The 23321-nt window shown below is 43.6% G+C and overlaps 1 protein-coding gene across 6 annotated transcripts in view; it reads right to left on the reverse strand.

The window, feature by feature from the left end:
• The window catches only part of plekhg2 (pleckstrin homology domain containing, family G (with RhoGef domain) member 2), a 126285-nt gene that overhangs the window by 7417 nt on the left and 95547 nt on the right, over positions 1–23321 (reverse strand). For all 6 annotated transcript variants that reach the window (XM_056374974.1, XM_056374976.1, XM_056374973.1 and 3 more), the window contains 2 exons: positions 8100–8250; positions 5738–5869 (listed from right to left, as the gene is read on the reverse strand). In XM_056374974.1, the coding sequence (XP_056230949.1) occupies positions 5738–5869; positions 8100–8250 (283 nt within the window). The remainder of the gene's footprint in view (positions 1–5737; positions 5870–8099; positions 8251–23321) is intronic.

Below are 23321 nucleotides of genomic sequence, written 5' to 3' on the forward strand. Positions count from 1 at the left end.
AAGACTGAGAAAAAACTCAATCAAAGGCAAAAGTCAAAGACGTTACATAACAAAGACCAAAGAAGCGATGACTGGAGAAGTGTGAAAACTTGGAGATAAGAAGAACACACTGTATTGTTGGTCTCTATTAGTCTAACTCAAGAACAACAACGTGCTGTTATCTCTGTAACTTTTATTTACACACCTTCGTCAGCTTAACATTACCATGAACCACACTGACTCCACAGTCCCACAGCGCCACTCCTTGGCGCACTCCTGCCATTACATCTCCCCCTTTTAGCTAAGGGTTTCGCTCCTCTGATAACTCAAATAGAACCTGTTGCACAATTACTTATAACAACTGCATTTTCAGCAAGGAGCATGAATTATTCAGAACATAACAAGAAACACTGTTATTCTCCCTCTTTTTTTTTTTTTTTTTTTTTTTAAATGTCCAGTCTATTTGGAGGGTTAACCACTCTCCCTGACCGGGTAACCTGTGATGTCGGCACCACCCTAAGATGAGCTCGGTTGCGGCGCAATTGTCCCCCAGGTGTATCCACCACATAAGAGTGTGGTGTGTGTGCGTTGTGCACAACCGTACCTTGCGTCTTTGAAGGCATGATCCAAACCTTCTGCCCAGGAGTCAGAGTGGGCAGAGTCTGTGCACGGTGTCGCCGGTTGAAGGCTTGCTGCTGCTGTGTTTTCAGGGCTGCATCCTTTTCCCTAAACAACTGCAGATCTGGCTACTGTGGCTGTAGCTGTCTAGCTGAGTTGGGAACTGGCGTTCGGATCATCCTCCCCATCATGAGTTGTGCTGGGGAACTCCCTTGAGCGAAGGGCGTAGCCCTGTACGCCAGCAAAGCCTTGTGAAAGTCCCCTTCCTTGCTGAGAAGTAACTTAATAGTCTTTACAGCCCTTTCAGCTTCTCCATTGCTGCGTGGATACCTGGGGCTACTTGTCACGTGCTTGAAGTCAAAGTCGATTGAAAACTGAGCAAACTCATGGCTGGAGAATTGTGAGCCATTATCTGAGATCAGAACCTCTGGGCACCCGAACCTTGCGAAGACAGCTTTGCACCTGTCAATCACTTGTTTGGCTGATGTGCTGCTACACCATCTACTTTATTTGTGATGTGATACCTGGCCACCAGACCGATTCTCTTGCCCTGGCGAGGCATTTGTTGATTCCTTGATGCCCTTGGTGAAGTTTCTGCAGTACATCCTGTCTCATGTGGTCTGGAATAAGCAGTCTCTCACTTTTCATAATCAGTCCTTCAGCCTCATGCAGATCTGAGCGCTCTGGCCAATAGGGAAGTAACTGTTCATGGACTTGTTGCCTGTGATTTGGCCACCCCCTTTTTATGAGGCCACTGAGGCGTCTGCATGTATCATCCTTGTTTTGAGCCTTTTTGATATGATCCAGTTTTGTAGTTGTTGCTGGAAGCTGGGCCATCACACTGTCAACGTACGCCTTACATTCTTTTTCCAGGTCCTCTTCTGCCTTGGTGAGCATTGTTGGCAGTGGTGCTCTCGACAATGTGTCAGCGATTATCAGATCCTTGCCTGGTACATGTATTATGTCATATTTGAACCTGAATAGTCTCAGCCGGAATCTGAGTATCCTGGGTGGAAGGTCATCCAATGCTCTTGACTTGAGGAGTGTGATAAGGGGCTTGTGGTCTGTGCGTATTGTGAAGTCCAGGCCATACAAATATCCACACAGCCGCTCACATGCCCAGGTTACTGCGAGGGCTTCCTTCTCTATTTGAGCATACCTTGATTCTGCTGCACTCAGGCTCCGTGAGATGTATACAACCGGCCTCCAAGAGCCATCTGGTTGTTTCTGTGTCAACACCCCCCCCCCAGCCCGTAGGAGGAAGCATCTGCTGACACCTTTGTCTCCCATGCCGGGCTATACTGAGCCAACACAGTGTCCAAACTGAGTTCTTTCTTTATGTCTATGAAAGCTTTTCTTTGAGGTTCCTCCCATGTCCAACTGGCGTCACTCTTCTCCAGATCTCGGAGTGGTTGTGTCAGTTCAGGGAGGCGTGGAGAAAATTTCCCCACAAAGTTGACCATGCCCATAAAGCGGCGAATATCTGCCACATTCTTTGGTTCTGGCATATCCCAGATTGCTTTGATTTTCTCCGGATCTGCTCTGATACCTTGTGCATTGACAACGTGCCCGAGGAACTTGATTTCATTCATGGCAAACTTGCACTTGTCATTCAGAGTCAGCCCCGCCTCTCTGAATTTTGTCAGCACCTTGTGCAGCCTGTCATCATGTTCAGCACGGTTTCCTCCTGTCACGAGTATGTCATCAGCGTGACAGAGGACTCCATCAATGCCATCAACGAGCTGAGAGATTCGCTTTTGAAAGTGTTGTGGGGCTGATGTTATTCCAAAAGGCAGCCTTTTGAAGTAGTACCTGCCCTCCCGGAGTGATAAAAGTTGTGAGCAGTTGTGAGTCTTTGTGTAGGGGTACTTGCCAAAAACCTGATGTAGCATCAAGTTTTGTGAAGACTGTGGCTCCTTCCAATCTTGCCAGCGTCTTGTCCACTGCAGGCAGGATGAGCCGTTCCCTTTCCACACTGTCATTGAGATGTGTCATATCTACACAGATGCGCAGTTTTCCTGTCGGTTTAACAAGAGGAACCATACCTGCACACCACTCGGTAGGTTCCTCTACACGGGCTATGACTCCCACCTCCTCCATCCAATCGAGCTCCTCCTTGACTTTGCTCCTTAGAGGAAGAGCCACCCGTTGAGGGACTGAGAAGGCAAAGGGCTGTGCTGATTCTTTAAGTTTTATTTTGTAGTCCCCTTTTAGTTGTCCCAACCCCAAAAACACCTCCGGGTAGGCTGAGCGGAAAAATGTCTCTGCATCTTCAATGCTGTTCAGATGGGGAATCATGTTTAGTCTCACAATTGCTGGGTAGCCGAGCAGTGGCATGGCTAGGTCCCTAACAACAAAAACTGTCTCTTCAATTTTTCTGTCTCCCCTCTCTATAACTGCATCCACCTGTCCTATGGTGTCCAGTGGCACGTTATTAGGGCCATACGAAGGCCTGCTGGAGGGTAAGAGTGGGTCATATCTGTCCTGTGTGTATACAGATGCAGGAACTGCATCGACGTCTGCCCCTGTGTCTATCTTGAAACACACAGACTCCCCGTTTATTATCAGATTTTCTTTCCATCGAGGTCTTTTCTGTGGACACTGCGCAGCCACTGTCCCCAAATATACTGCCTCTGCTGCATCCGACCCTAGCTCTACAGAATGGAGGGTCTGAGCTGACCTGCACGCAACTGCAAAATGTCCCTTCTTGTGGCATTTTCTGCATTCGACATCCCTTGCTGGGCACTCACTCCATGAATGCTTTGTGGCTCTTCCACATTTTCCACAGGGTTTAAATTGGGCAGAGGTAGACTGGCGTGAGGTTTGGGCATGATATTGATTTGTTTTCTGCTTGTAGTTATTTTTCTTGTATTTATTATGCATTACTGTATCCATGTGGGCGGGAGAATCAGCTGATCGCAAAACAGTTTGCTGCTTTTTCACCTCTTCGTGCTGTCTCACTTGTGCGACTGCTGTGGCCAGATCCAATTTGGCATTTAATTGTAGTCTCTCCGACAAACCCGCATCGCGTATCCCCACAACAATCCTATCACGGATCATTTCTTCACGTAAATCCCCATAGTTGCAGTGTTCTGCCATCTTATGGACATCCGTAATAAAGTGCTCTGCACTCTCTCCGACCTCCTGGCTTCTTTTGTTAAATTTTGCCCGCTCATATATGACATTATGCACTCCGACAAAGTGGTTATCAAAAGCTCTTTTAACCGCCTCATAGTCTTTCAGTTGCACCGGGGATAGAGGTAGGGAACTCAAGATATCGTCAGCCTTATCTCCCATTATGTAGATCAAGGAATTCACCTGATAATCCCCCTCTTTACTTGCCAGGCCAGACGCTGTCCTGAAGCGTTCAAACCTTCTGATCCATGTTTGCCACGAGCTGGGTTCAAAATCAAACGCTTCTGGCGGGGAAAAAGTCACTAGTTGCTCCATAGTGGCACTGCAGAGTTGACGGGGGATTAGCTTAGCTTGTCGGCTAACTCTGTCCGGCGGTGGATTAGCCTCCTGTTTTTAGCCTTGACGTGACGCACCTTCGTTCACCAAACTTCTGCAACGTGGTCGAACTGGTCCTCACGGGCTTATCAGACTCAATCCGTCATGGGTGTAGCACTTCTGACACCATGTATTGTTGGTCTCTATTAGTCTAACTCAACAACGTGCTGTTATCTCTGTAACTTTTATTTACACACCTTCGTCAGCTTAACATTACTGAACCACACTGACTCCACAGTGCCACAGCGCCACTCCTTGGCGCACTCCTGCCATTACACACACACACACACACACACACACACACAGGTCTGTAACGGTTGCTGAACGTGTCCATGTGTGAAGGAACAAATTAATAACATGTTCCTGTGTGTGTAATGAGGGGAACACGTGTTGGGGGAGTGGAGGAATGCAGCGGTTGTAGATTTGGACACCTAAAGGTCACCCAGCTGACCTCTGGCTGCCTGTCCGTCTCTGTACAGGCCCGAGGACGAGAAGCTGGCTGGAGGCTCTGTTCGCTGCTTCACACGCTCAGTCCAGTTGTCCAGTGAAACCTCACATCTTTCAAGAGTTTCAGGAAGTAAGAAAGCAGCTTTGTTTTTAGCTTGAACACTGTCCAATATCATCTGACCTGTGTCTACTCAGCACAAGCTGAGACCCTTGGGTTAAAAACATGTATACTGATCTTTGACTTTTAGCTGACAACTGTAAAACTGAATATCCACTGCACCATTATACAATATCATCTACACACTGATTTTTTGCAGGGTTGCAGGGAGGGGTGGACAGTAATGAAGTACATTTACTTCGTATTGAGTACTGTACTTTAGTATATATTTCTTTTAGTATTAACTTTTGACTCCACTACATTTCTATGAAGTACTCTTACTTGAAGCAGAGCTTTTAGTCAGTGAATGAATTTTCTTTTATTCTGAAATATGTGATAGACCATACACTGTGTTCATCACAGGAGAAAAACCAATCACAGCCAACTCCTCCACTGTCAGTCATGTTTGAAACTGTAAGTGTCCTAACTATGGCGTCGTCAGATAAAGATGAAGCAGAAGATTCTTCACCAGAGACCATGGTCTGATCTGAGGTCTGTGTATGAGGGTTTGGAAATAAAGAAAGATTCATTTAGTTTGAATGTTTGCTGTATATATGAAATATGTAAACGACAATGGCTTCTTCAGGTTCTACAATCAGTCAGTCAGTCAGGCAGTCAGTAGGTTGTTTCAGAGCCATTAGGTTCTGTAAATGTGGAACAATACAACAATGTGTTGATTCAACATCAACAACTCTCACTTGTATTTTAGTCATACTTGACCAGGAGGCTCTATACTCTGACTCCAAAGATGGAGCTGTGGCCTTTCTCCACCTCTGGTTGCAGGTGACTGGAGCCTACACCAGCTCACAGAGAGATGAGGTACACCCTGAACAGGTCACCAGACCAATCTTGGCTATCAGAAGGGAAATACTCCTCCTATCTCTACAAGACTGATATTGGTAAAATGGGGTGAAAAATTAGCCAAAGTAAATAATACACACTTTGTAACTTAACACAATCTTGTAGCCCTCAGACTGTGATCAAAAGAAAACATACAAATAGCATACAAACTGTGTGTGTGTTTACCTGCAGCCGTACAGCATGTTCCTGTTTTCTCTTCATGTCGTTAATGTACCAGGCGACAGCTGTCATGGTGATGATGGCGTCCTCAACAACCTCATATCCAGGGGCACTTTTATCAAAGTGTTTGGAAAGTTCCTGAGAGGAGACAGAACGGCTTCAGTGTAAAATTCAGACATGAAAGCAACATGGAAACTTTCCACAACATGTACTAGCAGGTGTTTGTCTAACAGAGGCTCAATAGAGAGACAAATCAAATTTATTTCTAACACATGGAAACACTTACAGTGTACAAAGTTTTTTTTTTTTTTTTTTTAAGTAAAATCTCAAATGAAAGAAGAATAAAACACAACAAAACAATCAGCACCTCACTGGCTGATGCAGCACTTCATCACAGAAATTATTGAAGCAGGACCAATTGAGGATTATGGGAAAATCCCAGCACAGATCCAAAAATATGTTTGACCAGTGTTTAAAAAGCCCACTGTAGGCAGAGCAGCAACAACAGCAAATAATACAGGGCACACATCAGAGAACAAAGAGCAGGCTTCAAGTTTTAAGGTTAGAGTAAGGTTGTAATGTCCTCTGAACACATGAAGACACAGCTGTGTGTGTGTGTGTGTGTGTGTGTGTGTGTGTGTGTGTGTGTATGTGTGTGTATGTGTGTTAGTTGCTCTCAGTTTCATCATTCTCCTCTCAGAGGTGGGCTTGGACTGAAACCAATGAAGAAATTCAACAAGTTTATTGGGAAAAGCTGCAAATGTGGGTCCTTGTGTAAGTGTGTGTTTCTTTAAATTTGTGTGCTCCTATCTTTCTGCTTGAATGTTTGTGTGTGTGTGTGTGTGTGTGTGTGTGTGTGTGTGTGTGTGTGTGTGTTGTCTGTTTTATAGATGAGACCGTCAGCTCCATGTCCTCAGATGCTACTGTTAAGATGTTTGAAAAGGTTTTGATCAAACTTATGATACAAGTGACAGCTGCAATTTATTAAAAATGTAGTTATATATAAATTCTGATCATGGATGGATTATCACCCAGGCCCCACACAGCCTGTATTCAGAAACTGAGCCAAAACTAGCCATCAAGACTTCTGGTACTTTGTGATGTCATAACAAAACAGTCCCCGCTCTCAGCCATGCCCCAAGCCCCGCCCACCTAGACCCACCATCCAACCTTGCAGGATTTGGTTTCTCTGAGTGTTTACCTGAAATCTGCTATATTTTTACTGGATGACTCAGAAAACAGTCAGCCAATCAGAAGAGAGGTTCAGAGCCTCCTCTTTTCTGTTGTTACTAGAGCTCTAGAGAGAAGCCTGAGAGAGGAGATGTAAAACTACATTGTGATGGTTTTTGGGTTTTATAACCACAAATATATCTTCTTATGGATCAACACTTCCAATAAAACACAGGACAAGAGGAAAATATGGAGCTTTAACTGGAAAAAAAACAAAATGTGAGCAGTGGGATGAGGTTAGCACAGTCCGTTCACATGTATTGTGTTTACGTGTGCATGTTTGAGTTTGTTTCTGTTTGTGTGTCTGGAACAGTTGTTAGTTTATCTGGTCATATCTTACTACTGGGAACCTCTGTGTAACACATTTCTCTTAAGTTGACGCTGCAATTTTTAGGTGGCCTCCATCTGACATGATGACGTCACGATCTTATCCTTGTTTCACTGGTCCTGAGCTCTGACGACAGTAAAACCCGACAGATGTGAGTTGACAACAAAACACACATGTGGGACACACACACACTCACGCAGCCTTCATCTGTAAAATCAAAGAGGCACATACTTAGGAGTCCGTGTCCTTGGCTGTCCTCTGTCTCTGCTGCATATGTCTCACTCAGAGGAGGGGGAGTTTTATTACTGTGTGATTTTAGCCAAAGGCTCTGTTTACTGACAGGATACAGACATGTTGCCTGGATACCAAATCCATCAGCTTCCTCTGGGAAATCTCTCAGCCTCATTGAGTCTTCACAAAACTCAAGATGTTTCACACTCATCAGCAGTTATAGTCTGCATGTAGTATTTCAGATATTACCTGTAGGAGCAGGTGGGATTTTGTGTTAACTTAAGGTAATATCTGTCTCATTTGGGGGTATTTTCAGTAATACTTGAAGAAGTGGGTAGTATATGACATATTTGCTGTTTTGGCAGGTGGTATTTGAAGTCATTAATATAGTATTTCAGGAGTTACCTGTAGTTTTATGTACTCCATGTAGTATTTGGTAGTATTTGCAGTATCACCTGTGGTAGCAGGTGGTACTTGAGGTTCTACATGTAGTACTTGGTAGTATTTGCAGTATCACCTGTAGTGGCAGGTTGTACTTGAGGTTCTACATGTAGTATTTGGTAGTATTTGCAGTATCACCTGTAGTAGCAGGTGGTACTTGAGGATTCTCTGCACTGGTTTGAGCAGGTACGTCTCCAGAGGTAACGAATGGTTCAGAGTCATCTGTCGCTCCTGGAAGAAATGAACCAGACTTTCGTTCTTCATGCACTCCCTCAGTACTGCCACTGAGCTGTGGAGAGAGAGAGGAAGAGACAGAGAGAGAGAGCGAGAGAAAGAGAGAGAGAGATTATTACATTATAATAACAATACTGTTACTGTACCAACATAATTGTGATCCTACTTATTGCTGAGTCCCCAGCTTGTTTCCACAACTTGATTATACCATCTCCAAGAGTTGGTGAAGCTATTTAAAAAGCAGAGTTTTGCAAGCTACCAATTACTTCACACTGGAAGAAGTTGAACGACAGCAAAGCTACCTGAGGGAGAAAAAGCTATTTAGAAAAAGTGACTCAAACTAATTTAAAAAAAAAAAAAAAAAAAAAAATCTAATTAACAACACACATGTGACACAAAATTATAACAAAATACAATACAAATACAAAAAGGCACATGCAGGAAAAATGAAATGCCCCACTATTCATGGGAAAGTGCTGGAATACTTTGGTTGTGTAAACAATAATTGCCTAAGTATGATAATGGAGATTTAGGAGGTTTAACTATGATGATGATGTAAATGTGTGACCATTGAGCAATGGCTGCCTTTGACTTTTGCAAATGCAATTCACAAAGAAAAAATGAACTGCCTGGACATGACCTCACAATGGCCAGGATGAAAAAGAAAGAAGAAAGGGGATGGGGCTGGTCAAAGTTACGATCGAGAAGCAATGGTAAAATAAGTATGAATAATTCCTTTCCTTTTATTGTTATAGTTTCAGTTGGTAACTACACAAAAATGGCCTGGATCAACCTGGGTCAACTTTTTTTGAAATGTGATGCAATGTCATGCAACAGAGCACTGCACTGGCAAAACAAATTTAGTTTTTTTTCTTATATTATTGTTGAGACTTTTTTAGAATTCGTCTTTGGTGCTTGGTGATCCAACACAAAGATACAAAATAATTAAATGCTTCTTCATTTATGACAAATGAGACTTTAGGACAGTCTGAATCTACATGTTTATATTTTGGTTTCTTTTCTACCTCAAATAATATGACTAAAAATCTGATCCAGGGTCCAATAAGACCTTTATAAACAGAACCAGAATCAGAATCTACCGACACTGGAGGAAGGGGGATGGATATTCAGGTAAGATGACAAACATCAACAGAGGGTGAGAGTTCAGCTGTAGACTCCTTTGATGAACATTTATCACAACATGAACACAGGAGGAGACATTTCTTAAGAAGAAGAAATTAGGAACAAAGGAAGGGAGGAGGAGGTCTAGACAATGACGGAGCAGCAGGAGGCGAGGGGGAACTCCTCGACTCTGATGAACATTCATCAGGACACGAAAGAAGGAGGGATTGAAGAGAGGTGAGGAAATGATGGAAGAAGAGGAGGAACAAAAAGACAGATTGAGGAGATTAAGATGGGACAATGGAGGAAAAAGACTCCACAGCTGTTTGGAGCTTTGACAGACATTCATTACAAGTTCAGGGAAGAAAGAAAGAAACTGACGAGATCAGAGAAATTAACATTTATCACAATGTGAACAAAGAGAGGGAGGAATCAAAGAGGACAAAGAGAAAAGAGTTACAGAGGAGATGAAGACGGAAAGAAAGTGAAGCTGTCTTGAAGATGGAAGATAGAGAAATGGAATAAAGGAATTTTGTCAATTATCAAGCACGATCCTGGAGATGATGGAGGAGAGGTGAAACTCCTCAACTGTTGAAAAGAGGAGCTGAGGAGGAACACGAAATGTCGCCCAGATGACGAAGAAAGAGGAGACACCAGAGGAAAAGGGGGATGGTGGAGGTGGAGACTCTTCAGCTGTTGGGTTCTCTGACAAACGTTTATCACAGCGTGGAGCCAAAAACTTTTGGACACCAGTGGTGAGATAGGAAAGAGGAAGGAGGGACGAGAAAGCAGCAAATAGGGGAAATCTGAAGAAGGGGGATGAAAAAGACGAAGGGGAGAAGAAGGAGAGGAGGAAGGAGGTCAAGGTAGCGATGGAGCTGGAGAGGAGAGATGAGGCTCTTTTCCTCCAGAAAGACATTAATCACAGGAAGGGGTCCAGGAATTCAGAGCAGCAGTAATATTTTCTACAGACACATAACTGATGTATTCAGCAGCGAAATCAACACTGAAACACAGTTCACCAGCAGCTTCATCAAGTATTCTTAGAATGTATCTGAAATGATTAAGTTTCTGTTCCACCACCGAGCTACATCTCTGTCACACATGACTGGTAATTTCAGTTTTGGCCACAGAGGAAAGAGTATTATTTGATCTATCTTATGCAGCCAGGTCATTATAAGGATGTAGGGTATATTATTGTAGAGGGTGGGTGATGACATTGGGTCTGTGGATGTGCAGAATTAATTGGCTTGGTCTCTAACCTCACCAGGGTAGAGACTAAAGCTTAATATCTAACTAGTGTAAGAAACCTTAACAGCTGCTGGTTTGCTGCACAGTTTATGTGCTGTACATACACCTGTCATCTACACAGCATAATTACATAAGAATTGTTATGGCTATTGACCTTTTCCATGTCATGTCACTGTACACTGTGTTGACAGTTTCTATGGTTACTGCTACAGTGTGATGATGTCGGGGCGCGGGGAATGCTGGGTACAAAAAAGTTGTTGTTGATTTTCTTAATAAATAATAAAAGCTAACGGGTGTTACACCGTGATTGTCTGCAGTCTTCCTCATTCATGCACATCTACATGGTGTCAGAAGTGAGCCGAATCTAATCTAAGATGGCACAAGGACTCCGCCGGATCGACCCGCTCGTCTTTAATGAGGATATCGCTCACAACTGGGAGAAGTTCAAGCGGGAATGGCACGTCTATAGCAACGCCGGGCTAACAACGGCTAGTAAGAAAGTGAAAGCCTACACGTTTCTTAACCTCGCCGGTCCGGAGGCACTGGATAAACTCGACATGTTTGATTTTGCGGATGAGATCGCGAGGACCCTGCCATGCTGGTAAAGAAATTTGAGGAACTATGCCTGCCAGTAAAGAACGTAATTATGGACAGACATGCATTCAACACAACTGACCAGAAACAGCCCGAGTCAATCCAGTCGTATGTTTCCACGTTGAAAGTAATGGCCAAGAAATGTGACTTCAGGACACTACATGATGAACTGATTAGAGACCGTTTGGTCTGCGGTATTCACAGTGACACTGTCCGTACACAGCTTTTGAAGGAGAAGAAACTGACACTAAATTCGGCCATTGAGATCTGCATGCTACATGAACAATCTGAGAAGGGCAACAGAGAACTAAAAAAGGAAGCAGAGGTGTGCACAGTGCAATTCAACCCATGCACAAACTGTGGTGGCCAACACGCACCTGACCGAAACAGGTGTCCAGCTCTCAACAAGCGCTGCAACACATGTGGAAAAATGAACCACTTCTCCAGAGGCTGCAAATCAGGCAAACCGTTTGCCACCAACAGGCGGGGGCAGGTTCCGTCCCCCAATGCACACAGGGGCAGATACACACATGTGAGTGAACTTGACACGCAGCCAACACAAGAGCCAAGTGATGTGTTTCGCTGCGAGACTGTAGAAATGTTTTAATGTGAGAGCATACACAAGCCAGAGGATGTGCTTGAGCAGGATGAAAGGTTTGCTGAACTGTCTGCATGCAACACTGGCAGACAACTGACTATGAAGATTGACACTTGGGCCAAATGCAACGTCATATCCAGGGCTCTTCTACAGCACATTGACCCTACTGCTCACATCAACCTCAGCAAAAGAGCAAATCTTGTAGCCTACGGAGGTCACATAATCCAGACTCTTGGTGCGGCAGACATGAACTTTAGTTGCGGTTTGCTGCGATTCCAAGTTCTGGACAGAAACGTCAAGCCACTGCTGGGTCTCAGAGACAGTGTCAGACTCGGCTATTTGACTTTTGGACCAGAGGTGCATGCCATCGTCCAGCAGGAAGCGCCAGAGCTGACAGAGTACAAGGACCTATTTGACACCAGCACCATTGGCAAGCTGCCTGTGGTGTATCACATGCACCTGGATGACACCATGCACCCCACTATATGCGCTCCAAGACGGGTGCCACTGGCCATGAAGGACAGGATTGTTGCAGAACTGCATAGAATGACCCGACTGGGAGTCATCACACTGGTTAAGGAGCCCACTGAATGGGTTTCAGCCATGGTGGCTGCGAGCAAACGAGATGGTAGCATGAGGCTATGCATCGACCCCGTCAACCTCAACAAAACCCTGGAAGAGGTGATCGCTGACATGCCTGATGCCAAAATGTTCAGCATTCTGGATGCTAAGTGTGGCTTCTGGCAGGTGCCGCTCAGCAAAGAGTCCTCAAAACTCACCACCTTTATGACTCCTGTGGGTCGCTATGCTTTCCTACGAATGTCCTATGGCATCACCATGGGAAGTGAGGTTTTCCAAAGGTGCATGGAGCACCTTTTCGAAGGACAGCCGTGCGCAATTGTGATCGATGACATCTTGGTGTGGGGCTGCTCAAGAGAGGAGCATGATTTACGTCTCCGCCAAGTCATGGACAGGATACGGGCTGTCAATCTCAGACTGAACCCTGAAAAGTGCCGTTTCAGGGTCACAGAAGTTGCTTATGTCGGTCACCTGCTCACCAACCAGGGTGAGGCCGCCTGATTCCCCCGCCGGAGGACAAGCGCAGTCTCCAAAAGTTCCTAGGCATGACCAACTACTTGACCAAATTCATACCAGACTACAGTGAGACCACGGCACCCCTGCGCGAGCTGTTGCGCCAGGATGTAGACTGGTGCTGGCTGGAGCTCCACACAGCGGCATTCACCAAACTCAAAGAACTCATCGCAGGTCCCCCGGTGCTGCAGTACTTTGATGTGCACCAACCTGTTGTACTGTCGGCTGACGCTTCACAGCACGGACTGGGTGCTGTCTGCCTCCAAAACGACAGGCCGGTGGCTTTCGCTTCAAGGGCCTACACAGAGACTGAGTCACGCTACGCTCAGATTGAAAAAGAGCTCCTGGCCCTTGTCTATGCTTGCACAAAATTCCATCACTACATATACGGACGGGCTGTAACTGTCGAGACTGACCATCAGCCACTCATTACCATAATAAATGATGATGCTCCGCCTGCAGCGTTACAACCTCGAGGTCATCTACAAGAGGGGCAGGGAGCTCTACGTCGCTGATGCTCTCTCCCGTGCACATCTGCCCTCCACTGACCAGGCTGAGGAAATGGAGGAGTACGAGGTCATGGTGGTGGACATCCTCTCCTCACACAGGGTTGAGGAACTGAAGCGTGAGACATTGGCTGATCCCGTGTACCGGCGTCTCTCTGAGGTCGTTGCTGCAGGCTGGCCCGATACATTTAGGGAGGTACCACGTAATCTGAGGCCATTCTACGCCATGAGAGATGAACTCACAACTGACAGTGGCTTGCTCCTCCGTGGACAGCGGTTCATCATTCCACATTCCCTCCAGCGTTACTACATGCAACAGCTGCACCAGGGCCACCCTGGTCTCGAGGCCACAAAGCGCAGGGCCAGGGAGACAATGTTCTGGCCGACCATCTACAGTGATATTGAAAGAGAAGTTTCCAGGTGTGCCCCTGTAATGCTCTCAAGCCACACCAGCCTAAGGAGCCCCTTCAACTACATGAAATCCCTGACCTACCGTGGTCCCTCACCGCAGCAGATGTTTTTGAGTGGGAGGGAAAAGAGCATCTTGTGCTTGTTGACTCTTACTCTGGCTGGTTCGAGATAGACCGGCTCCCAGGCACAACAAGTGCCACACTTGTAGCCAAGCTTAAACGCCACTTTGCTACTCACGGAGTGCCACAGCAACTCATGACAGACAATGCTGCTTACTTCACAAGTAGGGAGTTCCAGGAATTTGCTCGCAAGTGGGACTTCTGTCATGTCACCAGCAGTCCCCTGTACCCTCAGTCCAACGGGCTTGCTGAGAGAGCTGTGCGCTCAGCAAAGCACCTGCTGGAGAAATGTGCACGAGATGGAATGGACATAGATGCAGCTCTCCTCAGCCTACGTAACATGCCCAGGGACGGGCTGCCGTCGCCAGCTCAATGCCTGCTTTCTTGGCGCACCAGGGCTTTCATTCCCATGTCCAAAGCCATATACTCACCCAGAGTGGAGACACATGTCCAAATGGCCCTGACACAGGCGAGACAGAGAGGAAAAGCCTACTACGACAAATCAGCTAGGCCGCTGGCTCCACTGCGAGCTGGGCAGACAGTGAGAATGCAGACACAGAGAGGACATGACAGGCTAGCAACAGTGCTAGGAACAGCACCACAACCCAATAGTTACCACGTCAAGGCTGGAGATGCTACATATGTCAGGAACAGACGCCACCTACTCCAGACACCTGAGACCTATGTTTCTGACTCCACGGCAGGGGACCCACCTGCTGTTCCTGCAATCGCACATCCACGAAGCCCACAACATGACAGTGTGTCACAGGGACAGCGGCCTGTGATTGTTACTTGCTCAGGGAGAGCGTCAAGACCCCACTCTCTCTACAAGGACTTTGTCACAGACCAGCTCTGTGATGTGCAGGCATACTGACATTTGACGCCCCCCCCCCCCTTCATGTTGCAGCCAGTTCTGGCTGTGTGGACTGTTGGACACTCATTCTAAAAAAAACTAAATTAAAATAAAAAAATAAAATACGAAAAAAGGGGGAGGACAACAGATATATGTTACATGTTCTGCATTTACACATTATATGCATAACCCACATGTTCATTCTATAGATGCTTGGGGTTTCGTCATAATGCAAGTCTGTGTTATTGTCTATTATGTGCTTCGTTGACATATAACTTAAGTGGGATGTAGACTGTGTTGACAGTTTCTATGGTTACTGCTACAGTGTGATGGTGTCGGGCACGGGGAATGCTGGGTACAAAAAAGTTGTTGATTTTCTTAGCTTATAAAAGTTAACGGGTGTTGCACTGTGACTGTCTGCAGTCTTCCTCATTCATGCAGATCTACAGTCACAACCTCTGTTCATCTGTTCGCAAGAGCTGCTCTCTGCTCTTCCTCCTTTATATTACTCTTAGGGCACCACTTTACAATCAGACTATCTTTGTAAAGGATTTATAAATGGTTTATAAATAGGTTATTAATAAGCTTGTTAACACTTTATAAATCATAAATAAACAATACATTCATACACTGATGCAGGCTCACTATTTGGCAAGATCAGGTTAATGCTTACTACTCATTAATCTTACTAATGACTTACTTGTATTTATAACTGGTAAAAGAGAGACTTATAGTAACTCATTAAAAGGTAGTAACTCATTAGTAAGATTAATGAGTGTTGGCTGTTCCTCTGACGAACCTTACATTTCTGTTGCCATTTTGTTTAAAGTTGGTCTTTGCTGACATGAATTTTTGTTTGTTTCATTACATCACACTGTCTAGTTACACTGAAGCTGAAAATCAAAACTTAAAACTAATCTTTATGTTTTAACTTGCAGTTAGAACCTTACTGAGTTGTAACTGTTACCATTCTACCACCAATGGGTCGGCCTTGGTCTCAATGAATCAGTTAAACCCAGTAAATACAGCAGTCCATGTTGTTCTTCTGATGAGATTACTGTAAACTTTCTGAACTGCATCACCCTAGAGATCCTTTGCTCCCACTGCTCCCATCAGGCTATACAACACCTCACCCAAAGGAAGTGGACTAATCTAATTATTATTGCTTATTTATTATTAACTGTTTTTATTGTTATTATTTTTATCAACAATGAGCAAATGGACACATGAATTTCCCCTAGGGGATAAATAAAGTATCTATCTATCTATCTATCTATCTATCTATCTATCTATCTATCTATCTATCTATCTATCTATCTATCTATCTATCTAACCCACCAAGGTGGCCATGATGTCAACTTTCAAAACACAGTATATCATCATATTCCTGGTCCAAAGAGGATGAATCCTTCAGATAAATCATCAGTCTGTTGTTTGTTGTGTCCAACACGTTCATATTGTGACTGTAATGCACACTGCAGTCTCTATGGGACACTAATCAGACTTTTGCACCTTCTGCTGTACTTTAGTACAAATGTTTTCAGGCATATGATCACTGCCAGAAGTGAAACTCTACAAGAACAAAACCTTTTCATTCATACTAACATAACACACAAAAAAGCCCTGACGGGGCCTCCAAAGTCATCTGAGAGTAGTGAGTCTGTAATCTGTGATCTCAGACTGGAGGAAACTGAGTCCAGCCTCAGATAAACACCACCCTCTGCATGAAGAATTCAAAGCATATGGCAGATATGAAAAATGTACACTAGAGACATTCCTCGAAACCGGACTTTAAAGATTCCCATCCAATCAACCTTTAGGAAAGACTTGTCGCTTCCAGCACATGAAACTCACCAACATAAGAGCTATGGAGGTTAATTTGTTAATTTATTTTCTGTTCACCTCATGTTGTTTAATTGTCCAAACAGATACGTGTAAATTGATTTGATACAAACAGACAGACATCAATGTTGGTCTCTGCTGGTCGTGCAGGTTGAAGCCAACTTCATCTCTGCCTCCATATCCTCCCAGACTCTAGGTAATTACAGCTACTCCCATGAGCTTGAATTCATCTCCACCAATCAGAGGTAACATGACACCAGCCTCCAGTCTGCACAGCCACTCCACTCCACAGACCTCTTCAACTCTGTACTTCCCCTTCACTCTGCCTTCAAATTTTGTTTGCATTTGCAAAAAGTAGTTTCCAACGTCCAAATGACAATGACATTGTATGTTAGTATCATACACTGTGTCAGTGTACTGTATAGTGTTATAATTCATTTTTTGTGGCTTTTTTCATTTTTTATTGTATAGTTCAGTGAAACTCTATGAGTATAACTGAATAATCTAGCTTTATCTCTATCAAATTAACTCAGTTATTTTGCTAGAACCAATCAACATCAGGCACTTACTATTTTTCACAATTACTGAAGAAATATATAAATTTAAGAGTTGTTATTTCTAAGTTGTTATGCTGTACATTTTAACAACATGTTAACAACATGTTACAGCTGAAAACATCGCATTCACACCTATAAACTAACATGAACACATGCATGACGCTCATGGATGGACTGAGAGTGAGTAAGACTAAAGTTTTGCTTGTGTTCGCTCACACACTGCTGTTATCCACAGATCTCTGCTCTGCTCTTTTCAGTGGTTGCACTGATCAGGGATCAGGTAAATGCGACAGCAGCTCCTTATGTCCTCTGTGTGATCATATGCATCTTGGAAAGATGGATGTATTTACAGGGAAGCAGGGCTATCAGATTCAGCAGGACGTCACATGAAGTAGTCAAGTGTAAAGTTAGTTGCTAAGATGGAGATTTATGCAGTGCAGTTGGGAGCAAAGTTGTAGTGCTATTTGTTTAAGTACCAGAACTCACCTCCTCCGCTCTGTCTTAATCACAGGTAGAGCTGCTCTTTATAACAACCTCATGAATTTATGATGATTTCTGCCTACTTTATGAACAGTTTCTTCATGTGTGAATGAGGAATGGAAGGATGTTTTCTGTCTTTTCATCTTTACTAATCAACCATTTAATTCACTGAGCAGCTCAGAGGCTATCAGCAGCTACTGGCATCTTTTAAGGGGGATTGTTTTCTTGCATAGTACTCAATGAATAATTGATGTCTGGAAATCGATCGATATACTTTAAATATCAATATGACAATTTTGACCATTTCATTTGTTTTTATTAGCTTTCTTCATAACATATGCTTTAGTGATGATTGGATCTTCAAGTGATAAAAAATTTATATAAATATCAACCAGATTATATGAACTGCAGATATTTTATTTCATCACTTCGAGAAAAAAACTAGTGGAGCTTCATTCCAGTGCGCTCCAGCAGCACTACACCTGTGGTTGGGAGGAGAAAGGTTGAGGATGAGGGGAAGAAAGAGATTGCACCAATGGCCCAAATGTCTTTAAGTTCCTCTCCAGACATGTTTTAAACTATGTAAAATCCTACTGTGATTCATATTTAATTTAACATTGTTTTCCCACATAAAATGTGAAAAAAAATCAAAACTGGGTCTGAAGCTCTTACTCTTACTTCCTGATTGAGAAATGTGGATCAGGCCTTGAGCCCCGCCCACCACCTGCTTGCTTCAGGTGGATAGGTGACAGAGCAGAGATAATCAAGATGGTTAGAGGAAACATCAAAGACTCAGCCACATGTGCCACATCATATGTCTTGTATTATATAAAAACGTCATATGGACATTAACAAGATTAAACATGTGATTTTCTTTAACTTAAAGATGTCAGTGAACATTTGTAAACTATCTCCACATAGGACTTCACCTAATCTAAACTTAGTAACCTGCACCGTTACTCATAACATACTTTCACTTTCATGTGCCATCAGTTTGACTGTTCCTGGAACAGTTCACTACTCTGTTAAAACTTGGCTTTAAAGACCTCACCCCCGCCCAGCCTCCAAAGCCCCCCTGGCTCTACAGCTCATCAATTTACAGCATTACAAACAGCACACACATCCAAGTTGAGCTTAGCAGCATAAATTAGCCCAGCATCTGTCTCGGTCATCCCCCTGGATCTACGCAGAGATCAGACCTGTGTCTGCTAATGTCATTTTAATAGCAGCCTGTTTCATGATACATTAGCCTACACTGATACAAAGTGTTATGATATTTGTGAAAGAGAAAAGATTTCTTTAAAGCACCTCAGTTCTGCTTTTGGCAACTTCAGATGGCAGAGAAGCTGCATTCCTGGAGCCATTTTGTTATTTGGCATGTTTCTCTTTTTATGGAGGATAACTAACCAAACAAAGACTCTCATCTCATGTTCCCCACGGGGCTGCACTGGAGTTCACAAACCTGCAATCCAGCACATTTCCCTCCAAATATGACCCAGCGGATCACAGTGGAAAAATGTAGAGCAGACGCTGACAGAGACCAACTGTCTTCACTTCTGGTAATTACATTACTGTCTCACTTTGAATGCACTGAGCACTTTGATTTGAAAATAACACACATGCTCACTGAATGAATGTATGTGTTAAGGTATGATTGCAAATACTGACCAGATACTAGAATTGACTTTTCAATCAGAAAAATCCTGGTTCCAGACCATCACCGCCCACATAGATCATTATTATGTGGGTGCTGGGGAGGTTGGACACCCACAGTAAATTGTGAGCACCAATCCAGACACTACACTGTGCGGTAACCGAATCAGAACAGTAATGCTGTCCAGTAAAGACTCAGAGGAACTGCCACAGTGTCAAAGCAGGGAGGTTTAACTGAACTAAATCTGTGTGTCTTCATTTGTATATTCCTTAGACGTTTTTTTTGACCTTGCTGTTGGTTCACGGTGTTTCGGATCAACAAGCGTCCCTGTTATAAGGTGACCATCAACAGAAAGTGTACTATGTACGCCGTGTATATGCTGTTGTCCACATTTAAAGATGGCTTAGCTGGTTACTAGGTCTTGCCAGCTTTCATGTGTGAAAAACCAGGACACTCAGAAAACGACTCATGGTGGGGTCGTGGATGTGAATGCGTACAGCAGTTTTCAGATAATAAGGTAAACGTTCGTATTTCTACCACCGGTCAAATAAAAATAAGTCTATAGGCATGGCCCTTTGCTAATCGTCACTGTTGTACCTGTTTTCACATGTTTACAGACATAGGATTAGACATAACTAGGAAGAAAAAAGAAAAGCAGTAGAAGGGAACAAATGAACTTTTATTTGAAACTATTAAACTCTAAATTAGAAGTGCATCTTTGCAAAAACTGAAACAATTTGTCACACGAAAGAATATAGATTTATATAGAAGAATATACATCTTCTGGGGCCGGCGCTCAAAAAAGAGAACAATCCCAGGAAAACCAGGACGGGTGGCTACGCTATTGGTTACCGAATAGGAGGAGAGGGCAACTGCTTCAAGGCCCCACATGTCCAGGTTTACACAGTAAAAATCAGTAGGTTCAAAGTTGAACCCCTGTGGGTAAACGTATTGTAACACCCATGCAAATATGGATTATACCAGTACCCATGGGTACAAACCCACCCACAAGGGGATTGATTTGATCCATTTGACACCAAGTCTAAACAACCAATGGATTCTGGTTAAATATACCAAACAATATTGTTTTGGTGCTATATTAATCTACACCGGAGCTCATCAACCATGTTTTGCTCCAGGGCCCCTTAAGGATTTATCTGACCATGGAGAAAGTCTGAAAATAGTTAAAAAGAAGCAAGTGAATATGGACTAATCATTTAATTGAAATAAATCAATTACAGTTATAAGCCCTTTAACAGAGCAGCCCCAATTTGTGGTAAGTGAGACATGTAAGAGTGGATTATATGAGGAGCCAGCCCTATAATCACAGATGTTGTTTACTGACTGACTGGGTGAGTGATCATAGTTCCACCATTGGTCACCGAATGCCATGTGACTGTCTTTGCTCGTGTGTGTTTCCTCATTGGTTGTTGCTCTTTCAAAATGAAACAGTTTCTATTAGGGGGCATTCACAGTCTGCAGTGTTTCCAACTTAGAGACTCTGTCGCTAGATTTACAAGCTTTTTCTCAATAAAAGCACTGAGTGACAAATCTATTGGACAAACTTTAGTTACTAAGAAGAGTCTCCAGTGCTGCCTCTCTCTCTGTGTGTCTGCTCTGCAGAAGTTTGTTACCCAGACAGAGGCTGTGCTCTGTGTGAGAGACAGAATAAGAAAGATATTGTATAGTGTCTCTTCTAACTTTCTCTCTGAGTGATCATTTTATAGTAAACACAGTTGAAATCACAGCTCAGTCTTTATCTTTAACTGATGTGTTTGTCATGGTTGATGTCATGGTTATAAAATCAGGATTTTAGCAGCAGCAGAGCAGCAGCTTAGAGACTAAGAGCTAAGAGACTGCTGGTTAACATGTAGTCTTAATTCACTTCAAACTTGTTCCGCTGTCATGACAACAGAAACAGAAAAACATGTAAATGAGAACAGTTTCATTGTGAATTCAGCTATAATAAAGTGCCCAACAATTTTCAACCACATCCTCGATTTTGCATACTGACCAAACGTGGTCCAGAGAGATACCAGGTTTTGACCGGGTTTTGTTGGTTTACCGCAGGACAATGTCACTTGTTTTTACAGCAGCTTCACATCTACCAATCTGACTTCATTGTTAAGTGCCTGTGGCCCGGCTGCTCTGTACATGTTTGATATGACCTCAGAAATAAAGTAGGTTGATTTGACTGATAAACTGATTGACCTAACTGAATGGTAATGTGACAATCAGTTCATAGATTTCGTATGTGTTTTGGGGGCCCTCCTAGTGCCTTGGACTCCCCTCATGTTTATGTTACATGCAGCAGCAGAATAAGTGAGCATTCGGAGCAGTGAGGCCTGAGGGGATCCAGCAGGAGAAGCAGCGATGCAGCTCTGAAAACTGGAGCCAGAGACACAGAAAGTTTCTGAGTTTGGTGGTCTGAAAGCATTTGACCTACTTATTTTTATTTGAGTTTAATGGAGCTGTAAGGAGGCGACAGGCAGAGAGCAGAGAGTGGAGTGAGGTGAAGGAGGGGTCGACTTCCACACTGACAATGGAAACTGACACACACACACACAAGCTTGTATGGATTTTGATGAAGACTTTTACTATGTATGTATGCAGTGATTTAAGTGCATGGAGTCATATGTATGCACACACACACACACACACACACACACACACACACATACACACACACACACACACACACACACACACACACACACACACACACACACACACACACACACAGCTGGGCAGTGATCCAGTCAGGCCAAACATCTGCCTGTCAGATTGATGGAGAGGAGATGGTGTGTGAAATTAGCTGTGATTCTCTCAGTCTACAGAGAATAAAAGACACACACACACACACACACACACAGACACGCACATAAAAAAACACACAGAATAGGAAAATTGGGGTGAAGGATGACAGTGTGTATCTGTACAGCGCAATAAAAGAGTTTAAAAACAGCATTTTGAAAACTTTAATACTTGTTTGTGCTCTGATGAGTTTCTCTTATCGGTGTCTTTTATCTGAGTTAGTATGACAGACACTTTTATATAGTTCAGTACTCTGACACCAAGTCCTCCACGATTCACCTTCCTGGTCTAACTCATTCTCAGTGAGGAATATGACCAGTCCACTCACTCAGCCTCTCTTCTCCACACAGTTTTTAATTAAATTTCCTTTTCGAATCTGATTGTTGGAACAGCTGATGAATTGTGACCAATGTGCCCTGCCTTCTTAGAAGAGCACTCACTGCATGTCATTGACAGGTTAAAAAAAGAATCCAAATCAATGCAGCAGAGCCAGAGGTATCTTTTTTATTCCACCCATTCTTCTTCCTTGTCAAAACCCAGGACCTACATGTACCCACAATGCAACTCAACCACTGAAAGTTGGGTGGGAGATCTGTCATCTGTTCCTGACAAACTCTGAATGAAAAAAGAGTGTGGTTTATGAGCAGAGAAATGTGTTTTAGTAGAAACACAGAGAATTCTGCTTTATGGAGCAGAAGAAGAGTCTGGAGCAGGATCTTTGTCTAATCCAGAACATCACACACACACACACACACACACACCACACACACACACACACACACACACACACACACACACACACACAGGCAGACAGTCAGATGTTTGGCTGAATGTCTGTGTGTGTGTGTCACTGTGTGTTTCACATCTTAAACCAAAATGGTTTTGATTCAAAGTCGTGAATTTCAACAATGGATGTGGTTTGATACTCATCCTGAAAATGAGTGAAAACACAGTCATGTGCTCTTCATCTTCAAAACACTTTTCAACAATTCCACATGCTGATATAATAAAACTACACACAGTAAATACAATAATAAGTAAAACCTTTAAGATTGAAGACAGTAAATTGAAGGAATTCATCTAATAAATGATTTTACTAAACGTCAGCACATATAAAGAACAAAGCAGAACAATATCTGTGGGTGTGGACTTAGGAAGCCACAAGCTGACCAGACCTCTGTAGCCTCATCTCTGCTGCAAGCTCCAGGCTCCAGGCTCCAGGATACATTAGCC

This window comes from Seriola aureovittata, chromosome 4, assembly GCF_021018895.1.
Source record: "Seriola aureovittata isolate HTS-2021-v1 ecotype China chromosome 4, ASM2101889v1, whole genome shotgun sequence".
Classification (NCBI taxonomy): Eukaryota; Metazoa; Chordata; class Actinopteri; order Carangiformes; family Carangidae; genus Seriola; species Seriola aureovittata.